Below are 19,398 nucleotides of genomic sequence, written 5' to 3' on the forward strand. Positions count from 1 at the left end.
AGTTTTGGACTGTGGACTTTAAATCATTACAACTAGGCTCAAACACATCTTAATTAATCAAAATAGGAACCATTACAGTCAACACATTTTTGCCAACGAGAAATAAGGTTGTTTATTCCTATAGCATAAAAATCCTTGCTTCAGGATTCAGTGACCTCTTGGAAAGCATTTTCTGCATCCTGCTGGTTGTAGATGCGTTTTCCCTGGAAAAAATTGTCACGGTGCTTGAAGGGAGTGGTAGTTGATTGGCGAGAGGTCAGGTGAATGTGGTGGATGAGGCAAAACTTCATAGCCTGATTTGTTTAACTTTTGAAGCATTGGTTGTGCGATGTGTGTTTGAGCGTTGTCTTGGAGAAGAATTGGGCCCTTTCTGTTGACCAATGCCGGCTGCAGGCGTTGCAGTTTTTGGTTCATCTCATGGATTTGTTGAGCATACTTCTCAGATGTAGTGGTTTCACCAGGATTCAGAAAGCTGAAGTGGATCAGACTGGCAGCAGACCACCAAATAGTGACCATGACCTTTTTTTGGTGCAAGTTTGGCTTTAGGAAGTGCTTTGGAGCTTCTTCTTGGTCCAACGACTGAACTGGTCATTGCTGGTTGTTGTATAAAATCCACTTTTCGTCGCATGTCACAATCTGATCGAGAAATGGTTCGTTGTTGCATACAAGAAGAGAAGACGACACTTCAAAATAATGATTTTTTTGATTTTTGGGCCACGCATGAGGCACCCACTTATCAAGATTTTTCTCCTTTCCAATTTGCTTCAAATGCTGAACGGCCCATAGAATGGACCTTGAGTTCTTCGGCAATTTGTTGTGCAGTTGTAAGAGGATCACCTTTAGTGATTGCTCTCAACTGGTCACTGTTAACTTCCAATGGCTGGCCACTGGGCTCCTCGTCTTGAAGGCTCTTGTCTCCTTTGAAAAACTTCTTGCACCACCACTGCACTGTACGTTCATTAGCAGTTCCTAAGCCAAATGCGTTGTTGATGTTGCGAGTTGTCTCCGCTGCTTTACAACCCATTTTGAACTTGAATAAGAAAATTTCTCAAATTTGCTTTTTGTCTAATGCCATTTTCATAGTGTAAAATAAATATAAAATAAACAGCAAGTAATGTCATTAGCAAAAAAACATAAAGTGAGAAATGTGCATTAAAATGATGTATAACATAACCACATTTATTTAAGAATATATTCCAATATCAAATGGCAAATTTCAACAATACTAAAACCACAGTTACTTTTGCATCAGCATAACAGGCTAGCTTCATGTTTCTCTCAAGAATCAGAAAACTTCTTTTCTAGAAACTTCAAATAAACTACTCCTCTTTTCTTACTAGCTCAAATTTTCTTAGGCTTGCCCATCTCAGAAGTAACTACATACTGCCAAGATATTAATATGATGGCATTACCATGATTGGATTCGAAAATTAAGCTAGGATGGAATGAAATTAGGTAGTACTACATCCCAATGGTCAACATTTGGGTATCAATAATTTTATCTTCCCATACTAGATCATTCCACACATCCCTCAAACACATACATTCAAACTGTACATTCAATAACTAGTCTGCAATTCTGCAATAATTGTCTACAATTCATACTTGGCATTTCTGGCTTCTATGTCTCATGTTTCTTACCAACTTTTTATCTTCCACCACTATCCTTTATGAACTCTATCCTTCAGGCAAATCATGCACCTCAAGATGCCCTGCATTTATCATACACAGTCACAAATCCCAGGCTCTGTCTGTTGTAGTCCTGTACTTAAAGGATACTTCTTGCTCCTTTCCCTATATCCATATCCTGATAATATTAATATATACAGACCTAATTCTTGTTCCAGCTTTGCAAGATCTTCTCTGTCTTATGTGGATCATGCATATATTCCACCATCTCCTCATTCTGAGCTTCTGTTGTATCTTTCACATTTACACTTTAGTTTTATTTGCATCAAGTCATGAATATTCATGTGCTATGTAATATATCTACATATAGACCTTGTATTTCATGTTTTGTTCCTGTTTTTTCCTAGAATAATGCTGATGTACAATTAACATTCAGTAAATAGTTATTGTACAAATGAATTACCAGAAATACATGCATATGTTGTTATTAAAGTGTTTGTTTCTGTAAGTTGCCTGGGAGTTTCAGATATTTTAGTCATCCAGATACTTTTATGTTAATAGTATTTATTCTAATACAGCTGGAAAGAGACACTTGGCATTGCTATGTTTATCATTCTTAAGCACTTTTGTTGAGGTTCTAATTGATCCTTATATACTAGTTGGTAATTTTATGAAGGTAGCTTAGTTAGTAGTGATCCTAGCTAAACCTCATGCAGCCACAACACAGCTTTGTTATCCTATGCTTATTGTCATACATAAAGTAAGTTTCATTAAGGATTATAAGGTAGTATCTCAATTTTGAATCACATACTGCTGCCTTTTACATAATGCATTACTAGCTATGGTACTATTCATGAATTTGAACATTCTCAAAACTCTTCACGTGTCCCTTGCAAATTTCCAAGATTTCAGTATAAACTTATGTCAGTGTTTTGTTTCCTCTACCATTTTACTTATTGTATCCCTTTAAATGAATGTCAATTTTTTAGTCCCTTGCTTAAGAATCTATTGAATGATAAACAAAGATAAGTTTTTAGAAGGAGCCTGGAGTGGAGAGAGTGTTTGTAGTGCTTTATCCTCATGCAAGAATTAGGGACTGCAGCTCCCCTGTTTGGTTTTAGAATGGATGGTTCTTTAATGGATTGGGCTACTCCAACATTCCTGATTTAAGGTCTTCTGTAGCAAGCGACAGTTTTGATGCCAGTAACATATGTGAATTAAATTGCATTGCAGGATCCAGCCAGTGCGCTCTGACCCAGTCAGCATGCCAGGGTCATCCCGTCCAGTCTCTGATCGAAGGGGAGTTTCCACAGTGATTGATGCTGCCTCAGGTAGGAAACCACCTCTAAAATGTTTACTGAGCAGTTCTGTTCATTTTCAATTTATTTTCTTGCACAATGTAGATGATAGTATTTATCTGCCTTCCTCTTTGGTTTTTTTTTTTTTTGTGGTTTGTGTGCATGTCTTTTAATATAGTACTGTGCCCATATATGTTGCTAAACAATGCCATGCTTTTAAACATTCTTAAGGTTGGTGAATGATGCAGTAGAGTTGGCACTTGATTAAATGTAATGAACATAGTATTAAAGGCTACAGGGTTGAAGACTGTTTTGCCTTTGATCACTGAAATGTGGCGAAGCAACCTTGACAGAGAACGTAAATACAATATATGGATTCAATTTACTCAACCTGTTGAGTATCAGGGTGCCTAATCTGTGGAAGTAGAGAGAGTCCAAATGCTATAGCTTGAATGGTTTTACTATCGAAAGCATAAAGTTTAGAAATTCATTAACTTAACTCTGGTCTATCTATCATAGTTACTGATTTCCTATCCTTGGAAACTAGCTATGAATATGTATCATTAATACCTGGAAGGAGATCTTTGCCTTTATAGGTGACAGTTGCTACGTTGGTATTATAAAACTGTTTTCAGCCAGGCCTGCTAAATAATAGAATTGTTTGTAATAATATATTTTCTTATCCCTAAGTTGAGTGATCAAGAAAATAAGGACAGTGATGCCTTGCATTACAGGGCAGCTGGGGAACATCTGAAGATAGCAAACAGCAGGATTTTGTCCAAAAATTCTCTCTCAAGTAGAATTATCAAATACTCACCATTAGTCAAACAGTCAAGTCAGAGAGAATTTTAATCTATAGTGATTTCAAAATCCCTAGAAACTGTTGATTTGATTAAGGCTTAAACTGTGAAAGAAAATGGAAACAAACATAAAACTGATTTGTGAAGGTCACTTTTAAAATACCAAAGCTTCTGTTTCTGAGTCTGTCTCTGGGTACATTTTTAAGTTTTGAAGCTAATGGGTTTTATGCATTTTTTTAAACTTTCTGAAGGTTTGTGCAGTGGATTGCACCTTGCATCTTATTGGGCTTCCCCATCAAGGGCTATGCCTTTGTTTTCAATATAGACTATTACTTTATAGGACTCATTCCTCTCTTTAACTTGATAACCATAGTTGTCCCCTAGAAACAAGCACAAAGATGTGTAGAGTCTCTATCCTTGCTTGCCTGCATTGAATGAGATATTCAGATAGGTAACTTAAATAATAAATCTCAGTAGTCTCAATCTGAGAATGTTAAAAGATCATGCTCGTCTAGAATTATCATTCACATTTGCGAATCCTGGAAATGTTATGTATTTTATTCAAGATTACAAGAGTAGGCCTGGTTGGGCTTTTTAACTACCTTATTGTTAATGTTTTATTCTCAAGTGACTAGCTACCAGCAACATATGTCACCAAAACAGTTACCATGTGTTATTAAAAGCTGACATATTCAATATTATTGTCTGTAGTAATACTCCATATTTATCACATAGCAATTTAAATTATATGTAAAGTCATGTCGGCAACAAGGAGGAACTTCAATGAACTGTTGTTGATCTCTGTTGCAAGAAGGGTTAAGTTGATTTTTGAATAAGGAATTAGGTCTTACATGTCAGTAATCTTAAATTACATCTCCATCAGAAATACATTGTAGGAAGTTCTAGTATACTGCTGTGTGGCTTTTAGCCTCTGCCTGAAAGTACCAATCTTTTGAGTAGGGAAAGGACTTCTTGGTGACTAAGCTTTATTAATATTTTTCTAGGCCTATTTTCATTCCAGAAAGCCATGGTTCCTTTCTGAAAGACAGCCAGAACAATGAAGCGTGTATGCTGCTTTCCTTAGTTTTAAGCTAAAGAAGCCCCATAGATGAGGAATTGGACTTTTATGAATAACTGTCTCTTCAGCTGCCTCTCACATGGTTTGGTTCCCTTTTAAATGAGGAGTATATGTTGTTCAATACATTTTTTGAGTGAATCATGTTTTGTTGTGGAACCTCCATCTACTTTGTCTGATAGGACCACTGTTGTTAACAGAAGTACTTTTCTACTGATGTCTAACAAGATCAAGGCTAAATGATTTTAGCTTTCTCTCTCTCTCTTTCTTTTCTTTTCTTTCTTTTGATGTGGTCTCACTATGTTGCCCAGGCTGGTCTCCAACTCCTGGCCTTGTGATCCTCCTGCCTTGGCCTCCCAAAGTGCTGGGATCATAGGCATGAGCCAGTATGCCTGGCCTATTTGGGTTCTTTATGGAAAGAAGTTCATGGGGAAATTCTGTTTTAGATTCTTCTTCTAAAAAGAGTCTAATAAATTTATAAAATTCCTCCTGAACCAGGAAATGCTTCTCCGATTATGACCTATGTATTGAAGTCATCTATGTATTAGGAAGATGCTCATCTGGAGGTTTGAGTGCCTATTGCTTAGAGATATGACCAGTGTGGCACCTCCTCTATCGGGCTTCATTGCTTTGTATTACCTTCAAGCATTTTCTGTGACTTCATGTATTGTTTGTTTACTTATTCCTATGGCACATGTTATACTTGTTCTTTTATTTAAGTGATAGCTTTTGTTCCATCTGTCTAACCTTGTGGTGGTATAATTATTTTTCATATGGTTACTTTTCATAGGTGTAGAATTTAATGTGATTATAATTAAATCTTTTGACAGTTATAACAGTTTTCAAAGTGAAAATATATTGTTTAAAACCTGGGTCTGCAGTTTATTTTTTAGATATCTGTGGATTAATCTAACAGTGTTATTCCATTGAAACTAAAAGAGTTGAGCAGAGCATTGTGCCACTTATGCCAAGTAATATTTTTTTTCACAATTCCTTGATCATCTAGTAATCTCTGGTTTACTCTTTCACATGGAAATATTGCCTAAAGTAATTTTTTTTTTTTTTGGAAGCAGAGTCTTACTATTTTGCCCAGGCTGGTCTTGAACTCCTGGGCTCAAGTGATCCTCCAGTCTCAGTCTCCTGAGTAGCTGGGAATATAGGGGCATGCAACCATGCTCAGCTTAAAATACATATTGTTTACTTATTAATTTCAGTGATTTAGGAAGAGGGTAAATTCTATGCCTGTAGATACCTATGGCCCAGCCGCTCACTGTCTCTATATGAATATATAGATCTTCAGCAGACCTATAACTGTTTGATGAGTAGATCTTATCCCATAACATCAGTTTCATCTTGTCTTTGGTGATTCAGAAAACACTATCCTAGTTAATATTTGGGAGTTAAATAATTGTGAGATGTTTCCTTCTTGGCTAAAGACAAGACCATTCTGAAATTGGGCACTTTATAGGATTTTAACCTAAGACACAGGGTACCCAGAACAAATGGGCTTTGAGGCAACTGCTCATTTTTTCCGACATCCAACTAATTAACAACAATGTCTATGAATTATAGACAGTATTTCTAGTCAAAGCACTGCATTGGTTTCTTTGGGATTTTTTTTTTTTCTGTACATTCTTTTTGGTGAGATATCTAAGAATTTCTTCCCATTGTTTGTACCTTATAACATGTCCCCTTCTTTTGATAAAGGTGTAGGACCTCTAAAGAGAAAGCAGAAAGATAGTTGTCAGCGTCTTGTTTGAACTTTATTTTCCCAGATTGGTGACTGATGTTCTTGTTCCAAGACTTTTAGGATGGACCTGTAAGAGAACTTAAAGCACCTTTACCTGCTTTTCAGTCATCAAATCAAAGAGCCTGCAGAGATCTGGTTTACCCTGAGTTTGTTTGTCCTGGTTTGTAGTTTTACTATGGAGATTGATAATTACTAACAAAGACCTCAAAGCAACTGAGATTGAAAGACAGAGTTATGCCTGACTTGTATGAAGAGCAGACATCTTTATCATACTTTAATAAAGTAAAAATTTTATAAAGATAAAGTTATGAGGTGTAGTAGAAACAGCATTTGTGTATATTCCTGAGGAAGCTTATACAGGGAGGAGGACAATTGGGACAGATAAGTAAAATGACTTCTTATACTTCAGAGCAGACTTTGATGCATAAGTTATTAGTTTTACATCAAGCATTTCAATAAATAGAGACAAAGTTACAGAGTTGGTGTTGTTGTTCTTGAATAAAAAGAAATACTACTTTTGTTGTACAATTGAAGTAATGTAAATAATTAACTTAGGAGATAATTTTTGAGCACCTAATTTTCCCAATCTCAAAATAATTCATTTACAGAATAAAATTATACACTTAAAATCCCAAACTAGTTTAATTTGATTGATCATTTGTGCCTAATTTCTATTTGGCATTTGGCATATTACCTTCAAAAAACCAAATAATACTTATTAGAAAAGTACAATTGGGTAGGTGACACAAAGATTTATTTGAGCAGTTTCCATTTTATTTTGCAGTCAAATTTATGCTGGAAGGGCAATCTTATAGAGGTATGCTTTTATCTTACAGAGATTTTTCTGACGTATTTGGGGAATAGCGTTCCTAAGGATTATATCTACAGTTGCCATTACAGTCTGAGGCAGACAGACTTAGTCATTATATCTTAAAGCCATCAGAGACACAGAAATGCTGATGGTAAGAAGTAAAGAGATTTGTGTGAGACACTGTTCAGTCTACCATAGTGAGGCTGTGTAGCTCCATGGTCTTAAAACTGTAACTGAGTGACAGAAGGCAGGACTTTATAACCATGGTTTTTAACTTTTGCTGAAATCTTCAGCAAGTCCTTTCTCCTACCTAGCCATTCTTTTATGTGTCTGTAAAAGGAAATTAAGTTCCCTATGCATAAATTTGTTTCACCTATTTTGAAAGGGGTGTGTTCAAATTATTTCCTAAAGTATTTCCCAGATATGAAGAATATCAAGTTCTTTAGACATGTTAAGATATTTCTTTGAATAAGTGATATGGCTTTCAATTAACAGAGTTCCAGATATTCTTGGTGATTATGAAGTGATGAAAACTCCAGGCAGGTACCTTGGGTATTCAAGGCCTGTGTGGGATCAGTAAGAGGATTAAGGATAAGGGTGAAATTAAAGGAAGGCTCAGCCCTGGCCTGTGAACAATCCCTCAGAGGGGAAAAGTATTCAAACCCAGATATGAAGATTGGCCTTTTTATTAGAAATGAGGAAGTGTATACATTAAATCAGCTCTCATCTTTTGAACACCTATATTCTGCATAAAATCAAAAGTAAGTTTTAGAGATTAAGATCATAGGGAAAAGACCTTATTTGCCTCTAAGGAAAGTACCCAACCACACTTCTCTTCTTCTAATTTAAATGTTCCTTTCATTCTTGTTTCTAATATTTATAGGATGTTAGAAGATCAAAGTCAAGGTAACAATGAGGAAAAATTTAGCACAATTAAGAGACAATGATTGCCCCATTTGAAGATAAAGAAACAGTAAACAAAAGTAGAAGAAGCTGTTGCGAAAGTTTCTTCTGATGACACATTGCTTTTATGAATAAGTCTTTGTGTCCACTAAAACCTTGCCTATGCTTTCTCCATTGCAAGCGCCAGGTCCTTAGCATAACTTTAAGTCTTTGCTAAGCATTTTGAGAAGGAATTGATGGGATTCTCCCCACTGTTGATATACCAGGGTACCACATATTTACGTGGGACTTTTGGACCCAACTTTTTTTTCTTTCTTTCTTTTTTCTTTTTTTGTACCTTTATGCCTACATCTCTAATAAAAGGCTGGACTGTTTATGTAGTCTCTTGCCTGAGACTATGGTGGCAGGAGCACAATGCTGGGGGCAGTATTAGAATTTGTTTAAGTCTGAACAGGGAATTCCATTTGTCTTAGTGACATGAGTGTCAAACTGTTAGTGCAACACTATTTTAAATTGTGTGCAAGAGCCTGAGAGGCTTATGCTTATAGGTGTCATCCATAAACTTAGAAACAAACAAAGAGCCCCTCTCCATTGAATAGTGAGTCCATTGGGCAATTAAAGAGCAGCCTAGGACCTCACCCTGTCAACTAGTCATAACCAGAGCTCCTGATATTCCCCTGGATATTGTTGAGAACCGTCACAGAAAAGCTAAAGTAAATAATCAAAGTGAAAATAGTTGTTCCAGAGAAAAGTCTTATTCTGGAAGCTTGGTGTAGTAGAAAGAATAATGACCACTAACTTATGAATCTTTGGTTCTAGTCTCAGCTCTGTCTGTAACTACATGTTTGGCATATTGCTTCAAAACCAAATGCTTTCTTCCATCAAATGAGGGAATTGAACTAGGTTATTTCCAAAGTAACCTTCAGCTTGAAAAATTGATGAATCTCTATTTTCAAACACTTTTGAAGATGTTTTCAAAATTAGGGTGTAACATATATAGCAAAAATGCACATATGTTAATCATACAGCTCAATGAATTTTTATACCCATGTAACCACCACTGAGATCAAAATATAGAGTATTTCCATCAACCCAGAAAATTCCTTTATGCCCTTTCCACTACTTCTGACCTAGAGGTAATCACTTTTGTTACCATAAATTAGCTTTGCCTATATTGAACTTCATATAATTGGGATAATTTTGTACATACACTTTTGTAATCTGGCTTCTTTTGCTAAACTTAATGTTTTTGATATTGATCCAGGTGTCACATGTATTATATTACTAGTTCATTTTTAACATTGCAGTGTATTTCCATTATGCGAATGTACCACAGTTTATATATCCATTATCCTGTTGTTTTAGCTTTTGGCTATTATGAATAAAACTACTATGAACATTCCTGTACAGTCTTTTTGTTTTTTTGGACATATGCACATATTTCCTTTGAGCATATCCCTAGGACTGGAATTGCTGCGTCACAAAGTGGCATATGTTTGACTTTATTAGGAACTGCCAAAAAGTATTCCAAAATGACTACCCCATTTGACATTCTTACCAGCAATGTCTGAGCATTCCAATTGCTCCACATTCTTATCAACACTTGGTATTATTGGTCTTTATTTTAGCCCTTCTACTGAATTTGAAATATGGTTTTCATTTGCTTTTCTCTGATGAATAATGACATTGAGCACCTTTGGTATACTTATTTGCCATTTGGATATCTTCTTTTGTAATGTACTTTTTAAGCCTTTCACCAATTTTTATTGGTCTGTTGTCTTATTAAATATCAGAGTTTTAAAAAATATTCTGGATATAGTTCTTTTGTTAGATGTATGTGTTGCAAAGATTTTCTTTCAATTAGTTGCCTTTCACTTTCTTAATGGTGTCCTTAGACAAACAGAAGTCTGTTTTCCATTATTTTTCCTTTTATGTTTTATGTTTTCACACAAAAATTTTTCCCTTTCCTCCAGTCTTGAAGAGATGTTTTTCTCTACAAATTGTGTAGTTTGTCCTTCACATTTAGGATTGTGATCCTTTTTGAGTTAATTTTTATTATGAGTAAGAGAGGAATCAAGATGTTCAGTTTCTTTTACACAGATACCTAGTTGCTTCTACACTATTTATCAAAAAGATATGCCTTTCTCCCAATGAACTGCATTGATGCTTTTTAAAAAAATTGTATTTTTTCCTAGATTCTTTATTCTGTTCCATTGATTTATATAGCTGTCTTTGTATAACACAATACCTTACTATCTTAATTACTATAGCTTTTTAGTAAGTTTTAAAGCCTCATAGTTTAATGCCTCCACCTTTGTTCTTCTTTATGGTTATCTTGGCTATTCTAGGTCCTTTGCATTTCCATACACATGCATTTGTACAAACATACTAGTGGTTCTTCAAAGTGTGGTCCGCAGAACTGTGGGAGTTTCCAACAATTTCAAGTGGTCTATGAAGTTGAAACTATTTTTATGATAGTATTCAGTCATTATTTGCCTTTCTTTTTTGTACTCTGTTGACATTTAGTATCGATGGTGCAGAAGCAGTTGTGGATAAAATTGGTGGCATCTTAGCATAGTAAAGGCAATGGCACCAAACTACGCTAGTAGCCACTGCTACCCACTCAGAGTTGTTTTTTTTTTTTAAAGCTGTGTTCATGTAAGAATAAGTTTGAAGCAGTAAAAATCACTAATTTTAATTTTGTTACATTTTGATCCTGTGTACTTCTTTTTAATATTTTATATATCAGATGGGAATGAATGCATGATAGTTGTCGTAAGTAAATATTATGTAATTATTGGAGTTGTGAACTAAACTCGTGACTGTTTTCATAGAATGCCATTTTAGCTGAAAAAACTGACAGACTGTGTTTACTCAGACATGGGTACTTGGCAGAAATTTTCTCAAAAATAAAGTAAGCCTGTCACTTTGAGGAAAATAAGTGATAATATTTATTACCAATGATAAAATTCTAGCTTTGAATTGAAAATTAGAAATTTGCTATCACTTTGAGGAAAATAAGTGATAATATTTATTACCAATGATAAAATTCTAGCTTTGAATTGAAAATTAGAAATTTGGAAGCCTTGTATCCACCACTATCTGCTTAACAGGTTCCCAGTATTTAAAGACATTAATGGCTGGGCGTAGGGGCTCATGCTTGTAATCCCAGTACTTTGGGAGACTGAAGTGGGAGGATCACTTGAGGCTAGGAGTTTGAGACCAGCCTGGGCAACACAGCGAGATCCTCTCTCTAAAAAATAAATAAATAAATGAATAAGTAAAGAAAAAATAAATACATTGTTGAATAAGTGGTGATATTAACTAATGTGATTTTTTTCATTCATATAATAAAATATATAAACATTATAAATATCTGCAACATTTCCCAAATGGCCAATTTTATCATGTTACAAAATTATGCGTGAATAAAAAGGACTCATTCCAAGTGCAAGATAGGAAAAACAATTTTAATGTAACAGAATACAAAAGTTAATTGATATGGTTTTAGATTCCACATTGCAACTAACTTGTTAAGTGTCAAATAAATTAAGAATATGCACAGAATCTGAAAATGCTCTTAATATACTCTGTCCTTTTCCAAATACCTAATTAAATATAGCCAACTTTTCTTTATATACCTCAACCAAAACAATGTATCACAGCAGATTGAATGAGTAAGCATATGAGAATCCAGCTGTTGTCTATTATAGAGCTTTCCAAAAAAGGTTAAAATGTCACTTTTCTTAATTTTTTTTGTTTAGAAAATATTTTTTATGAAAAAATGCCATCTAAGTTAATATATAAATTATTTATTATTATTTTAAAGTTAGTTAATACATAATTGGGGTTGGTTGGTTTTTTTTTTTCCAAACACCAACTCCAACCATAATACATAATTGTTTTAAATGTTGATAGGTATAATGCACATAAATCAAAGCTTGTTGGAGTTATGACATTTTTTGAGCACACAGGGGTCCTGGGTCAAAAAATATTTGAAATCCGCTGGCATATATATGCTCACACATACATGTATTGAGTAATCAGCTTGTTTATTTCTATAGAAATTCAGATGATATTTGATTGGAATTTCATTAAATCTATATATCAACTTTGGGAGTATTGGTATCTTAAAAATATTAAATTTTTCAATACATAAACTTTTATAACTATCCATTTATTAATGCCTTCTTTAATTTTTCCATGGTAAGTTTCAATGTAGCAGTACACGTCTTTTGTAAAATTTATTTCTATTATTTCATGTTTTGATGCTGATATATATATTTTATTTCAATTTTCAGTTTTTTCTTTATTGCATATAGAATAAAATACTTTTTGTGTAATGAACTTGTATCCAGAAACTTTTCTAAATTTATTCATGAATTCTAGTATAGTCCCTTGGATTTTCTACTATGTAATCATGTCATCTGCAAGTAAAGATGGTTTTATTTTTTTGTAATCTTTATATTTCTTATTTGTTTTTCTCCCTTATTATAATTCCTTACACCTTCACTTCAGTGTTGAATGGAAATGACAATATTGAACATTCTTACTGTCTTCTCAGCCATAGGAGGAAGGTTTTATTATTTCACTGTTAAGTATAGTTTGATAAGTAAAAATTTGCAAAAGTTGCAGCAGAGAGAGAAAAACAATAGTGAAATAAAACAGAACTCAGTGTGAGAGGTATGTGGGGCAATATGAAACTGTTTAACATTTGCATAATTGTCACACATATATGGAAGAACAAGAGAATACAGTAAAATAAATATATGAAGGGTTTAGATTTTTCCAAAGTTAATGGAAGGCATTAACTCAAAAGTTTCAAGAAACACAGTGTACCCCAAGGAGGATACATAAAGAAAACCATACTTAGGCATAATATAGTCAAACTGTTGAAATCCAACATAAAGAAGCAATTTTAATAAGCCTACTCTGCTTCTTTTTTTCTTAGGTTTGTATTCTGGTGATGGTTTGGAGTTCTGATAAAACTAGAAATTGGAAAAGTGGCAGATTGATTTTTAAGCTTCATGGGTGGTTTAAGATCCCTGTCTCTGAATAATAAAGAGGTCTATGAGAAATGTTCAGGATATTTGTCAATAGACAAGTAAAAGAGATAGAAAACCAGTATTAATTTATAAACAGCTAGGTGCCCAGCACTGTGCTAGATGTTTTCACATGTCTTATCTCATTTAATCTTATTTATTTAGGATCACAGGTCCATTTCAGAAATCTTTGAAGAATAGGACCTAGGACACCCAGCTCCTGATACTTAAAATTACTTAAAGTGCATTATGGTGACACCTCAGATAACTCCAAACCTCTTTTTACCCTGCCTAATCAAATATTCATTTCAAAACACTGTATGCTGAAATGAGCCGCATGGGAGTAGAAGAGAATCAACTATTCAGGTGGTGAAAATGTGTGAATGCAGCTGGCAGATGAAGTTCCAGTATGATGAATTCCCAGCTTGTCCTTACTGCTTCAGGCAACAACTGACAGGCCTGACTGGTCATTCGCTTTCCATTTCTGGCATTGATAAGACTGAAAATTCTCAGTGTCACAGATACTTAAAAGCTGTCCCTGTTATAGTGGATACAAACAGCGCTGGAGGGTCCTTCTTGCATAGAGATGTAATCTATATGGTTTGGAGTTCTTGACCTGAACCTATAATTAATTGTAATTATAAAGATAGCTTGTTGTTACAGAAAATGCTTATATTCAGAACATTGGGACTAAGTTGTACACAGAGAAGAGAAAAATAGAGGCTTTGTCCCTCCTTCCATTCTTCACAGTGTTTTAAGAGGCTTTCATAATAGTCACGGAACAGAGTGGTATTATAGGATTAGAACATTGTATCATTGATTTAGGGTGCTGAAGTTTATATCTCACCTCCAAAGTGATCCTGATATCTTGCAAAAACTGTGACTTTAATGTTCCTTAGCTTGTGTTCATGATATTTCTAATACCAAAGTAAAAATTTTAGTTGTTTTTTTTTTCCTCAAAATCCAAATACGTGTATTTGAAGTGAGGCTTTAAATAATAAGACATTTGAGTTTGAGTTTTTCCTGCAGTTAAGTGATATGCTGCAAAAAGGAATTGGGTTATCAGATTTTATGGTATCCGTGATCCATGGGTAGGAGTAGGAGATGACACTGGTAGTCTTTAAATGTATTTAGGTTTATTGTGATCAGGATTACTTTGCCAAGTGAAAATAGTAAAAATGGAAGCATGAAATACCTTAATAGTAGGTGTGGATCTGATTGCTCTGTCACCTCTTGGCTTAAGATACCTCTGGATGACATTATCACTGGATTACCCTATTTGTAGGATGCCTTAGAATAAAAAGTAATGCCTTATAATAAAGAGCTCTTTGAGAACAAGGGCTGTCTTCGTATCTCCCTTTGCCTGGTATTGGTGCCTGCCACTGAACAGATAATCAATATTTGTTTCCTTGTTGATTTCTGATAAAACATAAGGCTTTAAATATACCATAAAGTGATTAAAAGTTGATAGTTTAGGCCGGGCGCGGTGGCTCACGCTTGTAATCCTAGCACTCTGGGAGGCTGAGGCGGGCGGATTGTTTGAGCTCAGGAGTTCGAGGCCAGCCTGAGCAAGAGCAAGACCCCATCTCTACTAAAAATAGAAAGAAATTAGCTGGACAACTAAAAATATATAGAAAAAGTCAGCCAGGCATGGTGGCGCATGCCTGTAGTCCCAGCTACTTGGGAGGCTGAGGCAGGAGGATCACTGGAGCCCAGGAGTTTGAGGTTGCTGTGAGCTAGGCTGATGCCACCGCATTCTAGCCTGGTCAACAGAGTGAGACTCTGTCTCCAAAAAAAAAAAAAAAGTTGATAGTTTATCTTCATTACCTGTCTCAAACCTGAAAATCTCATTCTTGACCTAAAGTCCTTTATTAGGTTTTCCTTCTGTTATGATCACTGTTCCTTTGTTAGGGCCTATGGTAAATTATGTGGTATATTGAAATATTTTGCAAAGCTTTTCAAATTATTTTTTATGTCATTCTTTTAAAGCAGCATTATGTTTAAGCAGAATGTTTCTCATTGTTGATAGCTTTTACTTAAGGCCGAATATAAAAAGAGTGGAATTATAACCCTCAATTCCACTGTGCTTTGGTCTATTAGACCTAGCATGGAAATTTTTGTTTTAAAGTTATCTTTGTAAAGCATATTCTATAGCAAATTTCTGTATTTTGGGATCTATTGTCAAGACTAGCAAACATTTGCTGAAAGGAATGGACATGTTTTTGCCTTCTGTTCATACTAGCCTAACTTTCAGGCATACCATTTTAGGGATATTTTGGGCTGCCGTTTAAGCTAGTCCATCTTGGGCACAGGATACTGGCATATAGAGATCTGACCTAAGTTCCATTAAGCCAAAGTTTTGTTGTAGAATTACCAGTATTTTAGTATTGTCATTACAGCTTAGGTATTTGTACTTATACTCTGGGAAGCTCCAAGAGACACAGTAGTATTGGTTTCTTTGGTATGTAATAGCATCTTGAATCTTAAACCTGTTTTACTTTGGTGTTCTACAAAATGTGGAAAGGCAACAGTTACTCTGTAAATTCTCAGTGTTAAGATTATAAAGGATACTAAAAGTTGTACTTGAAACTTTAGTCGAACTCCCCAGTTAGTAATCCCTTCTTTAGATGAGTTTATAACATATACAATACATAATATTTATATATAATATATTTTATATTATATATTCATCATATATAATATATATATTGTCATTCTCAAATGAATGTTTGCAAGATTGGGAACTGAACTCTTTCACCCTTCTGTTTCTCTCTACCTAGAGGACAGAGTGAATCCTTTTAACATTCTATACAGCTGCCTTTTTCTTTTGCTATGTCATAAATTCTTAGCCATGAGTTAATACCTCTAATTAGAGTTTTTGTAGACATGTCAGGGACGTAATTCCTGAATTGAAGGGCCTAAGCCAAAGAGAACTTACTATGGAAATTTCATTTGTCTTAAAACCTGTTCTTAATCTTATTCTTTATTCTAACCCACTCCCTTGAATAAATTAATTACTTTCTCTTATGTTCTTAATCTTTTACTATTATGTTTATTACTAATATTAATATTAGTTGGGTACTATTTTCCATTCTAGACTGTGAGCTCATCTTAGTTCTTCCCATAGCTCCCTGAATGATTCTGACACATAATAGGCACTCAATAAATGTTAATGAATTCAACATTTTATCATGGAACATTGAAACCAAGTTTTTTCCACTTGGCTACAAAGAGTAGTTACCTCCTTGGAGGGAAACTGAGTGGCTAGGGAACAGCAGTGACAAGAGACTGTCTTTTCTCTGTAGTGTTGCAGAATATGTCGGTGCATTATGCATGCAAAACATAAATTAAAAACTCTGTTTTTAGCAGCAAACATTTTTCAGACTTTCTTTTTTTTACAAATGAAAAAGCTGAGGTTAAGTTATGTTAAATAACTTGTCAACTGTCACATAGCTGGTAGGTGATAGAGCAAAGGTGTGAATCTGTGAAAGCTTCACTTTTTGCAAGACTTTGAACAGAATCTCAGCCAAGATAGCCTTGATTTCATTCATATAATCATCAGGGTGTTTATGTGACCTAGGAACTATCTATATTTATTCTTTATATCATATACTGTGTGCACAATAGAAATCACAAAATACATCACCTCTACTCTTTAGTGGCACCTCTATTTTAAGAGATCATTGGGAAAACCTCTTTGAGGATTTGATGATTGAAAACTGTTATATTCATGGCTCACCTGGGTATACCTGCACCTCACGGACAGACTCGTACCCTTTAAGTAGTAAATACTTGTTTTCAGCTAGGAAAGCCACTATCAATCAGGTAATGGTTTCTTGAGCTGAAAAAGGCTTTCCAGTAAAGAATGGTGATTGGCCAAGGTCACATTGCTTTTCCATCTACTTGTGGGAAAACACAAACTAAAGGAATACCAGTGTTTGAAACTCACAATTCATTCTGTATTGGTAGGAGGGTGGGGAGTGAGGGAGGCAAAATGATTATTATTTCCCTTAGAAATATTGTTAATTGCTTTTTCAAAATATGGATTAAAGCTTAAAACAAGCCAAAAATGCACTGATTCTAAATGGACCTGACACCTTGATTTTCAATCATGGAATAACATATGAGTGGGGATTCCCAATGGACCACTGTACACTACAATATTTATTACTATAAAGATCTAAGAGCTCTTAGACACTTTCAAAGTTATGAGAGCAGTTCAAATCCCATCTTCTTGACTTGTGTTTTACCATTTTAAAATTCTGGTTTGTTTTGTGTGGTGTTTTCAGAAATACCTCTCCACCTCAATTTCAGAATAATAATATTTGACTTTTCAATAAATTTAAGGAAGAGCTCAGATATGAAAGTATACTCATTCTTGGGGACTACAGTGCTTTAACTGGCCCATTTTATGCCTCTATTCATCTGCAAAATGGGAACTAGGTTTTGCTTTCTATTTGGCTGATATGATCAAAATACTAATAAATTGAAAGGTTCGGGGATAATACCATCATTGATACCTGCTATGGATGGTGTAATTGTCAATATGCTTTGCTTTAATATATATGAACCTCCTGAATACATACCATTCACAAAATAGCTGTGTGCAGATTCATAGATATCCTTGACTGAGACAAAAGGATTTTGAGGTTGTGATCATGAAAATTAATGTAAACTGATATTTTGAATTATGTGCATCCTTTCTCACGAAGGAAGCCTATTTGGAATAGTTTATTCTTGGACAGTTATAGAATTAAAAATTAAATAGGATATTTAACATCTGTATTTAAACCTGGAGTTATATGCAGCTCATATAGTTTCTGTGCTGCTGCATACTAAATTATATATGATGAACTAATAGTGGTTTTAGATAACATTTGATTGCCTAATACTGTGCACTAAGCATTTCACATGTATTTTCTTCTCTATTCTTCACAAAATCCTATGAAATAAAACTGTTGTTATAATTTCCACTTTTCAGAAAGATACCTCCCACTTTTGCAGTGTCATCTGAGTTTCTTTGTCATGGACATGTTTTACATAGCTCCTTATTAAAATATATTTTTGATAAATACAGTTTTTGAATGGACAGATATGTATTGTAAGTACATGAACTTTGTGGTCAGATGTAGGTTTGATTCCCATTTCCTTAGCTGAACAGGTATATGACCTTGACTTTCTTTGTCCTTAAGACGAGTATAAGAACACCTGTTTCCGATGTTATAACAATTAATAGATATAACATATTTAAAGCTTCTGGCCACAGTTCACATACGTAATAAGGACTCATTAAATGTTAGTTTTCACCTCCTTACCCTCTTTCCATAAAAATAATTACTTTTACTGCGTCCCAACGTTTTTGTTTTGCTCTTTGTGTGTATTATATGTATTATGTTTATTTCTCACTAGCATCTTAAGGAGATATATTATACTATTGTCCCCATTTTATAATTGAGAAAACAGACTTAGAGATCCTAGATTGGATCCTAGGCAGTTAGATTCCAGAGCCTGTGTTCTTTTTTTTTCCATTTTTTTTTATTCTTATTTCAGCATATTGTGGGGGTATGAAAGTTTAGGTTACGTATATTGCCCTTGCCCCCCCATCCCCCCACCCCCCGAGTCAGAGCTTCAAGCATGTCCATCCCCTAGACAGTGCACATCGCACTCATTACGTATGTATACACCCATCCCCTCCCCCTGCCCACATCTGCCCGACACCCGATCAATGCTATTCCTAAATGTGCTCTTAGGTGATGATCAGTGAAACCAATTTGATGGTGACAGCCTGTGTTCTTAACTACAATGTTATATGAAGATATGTTTCAACATCAGGTTAGATTCTGATATTTCAGGTGAGAATCTAAATCCCAGAAGTTATTGTCCTGTTTTTCTGTTACTAAATGATGCCAGTATGACAACGTATTTTCTGATATGCAGTTGACTCTTGTAATAAGTTTGTTGTATTAGATGTTCAAACACCTTCTGGTTCTAAAATCTGTGATCACATGTCATTTGGATACATGTGCAGTAATCTGAGGCAGATCTAAGGATCCTTTAAGGGAAAAGTATTGATCACTGTGGCTTAATAAG

The 19,398-nt window shown here is 34.7% G+C and overlaps 1 protein-coding gene across 14 annotated transcripts in view; it reads left to right on the forward strand.

The window, feature by feature from the left end:
- BCAS3 (BCAS3 microtubule associated cell migration factor) overlaps positions 1 to 19,398 on the forward strand; it is a 553,048-nt gene that overhangs the window by 285,692 nt on the left and 247,958 nt on the right. For 13 of the 14 annotated variants that reach the window (XR_006728831.1, XR_006728832.1, XR_006728830.1 and 10 more), the window contains one exon: positions 2,863 to 2,960. Coding sequence is in view for 11 of the 14 variants with exons in the window: in XM_045525584.1 (XP_045381540.1) it covers positions 2,863 to 2,960 (98 nt within the window). In the remaining 3 variants the exon portion in view is untranslated. Of the gene's footprint in view, positions 1 to 2,862; positions 2,961 to 6,577; positions 6,596 to 19,398 lie in introns of those variants that run through there. The other variant, XM_045525594.1, reaches the window with a different exon arrangement.

This window comes from Lemur catta, chromosome 15 (assembly GCF_020740605.2).
Source record: "Lemur catta isolate mLemCat1 chromosome 15, mLemCat1.pri, whole genome shotgun sequence".
NCBI lineage: Eukaryota > Metazoa > Chordata > Mammalia > Primates > Lemuridae > Lemur > Lemur catta.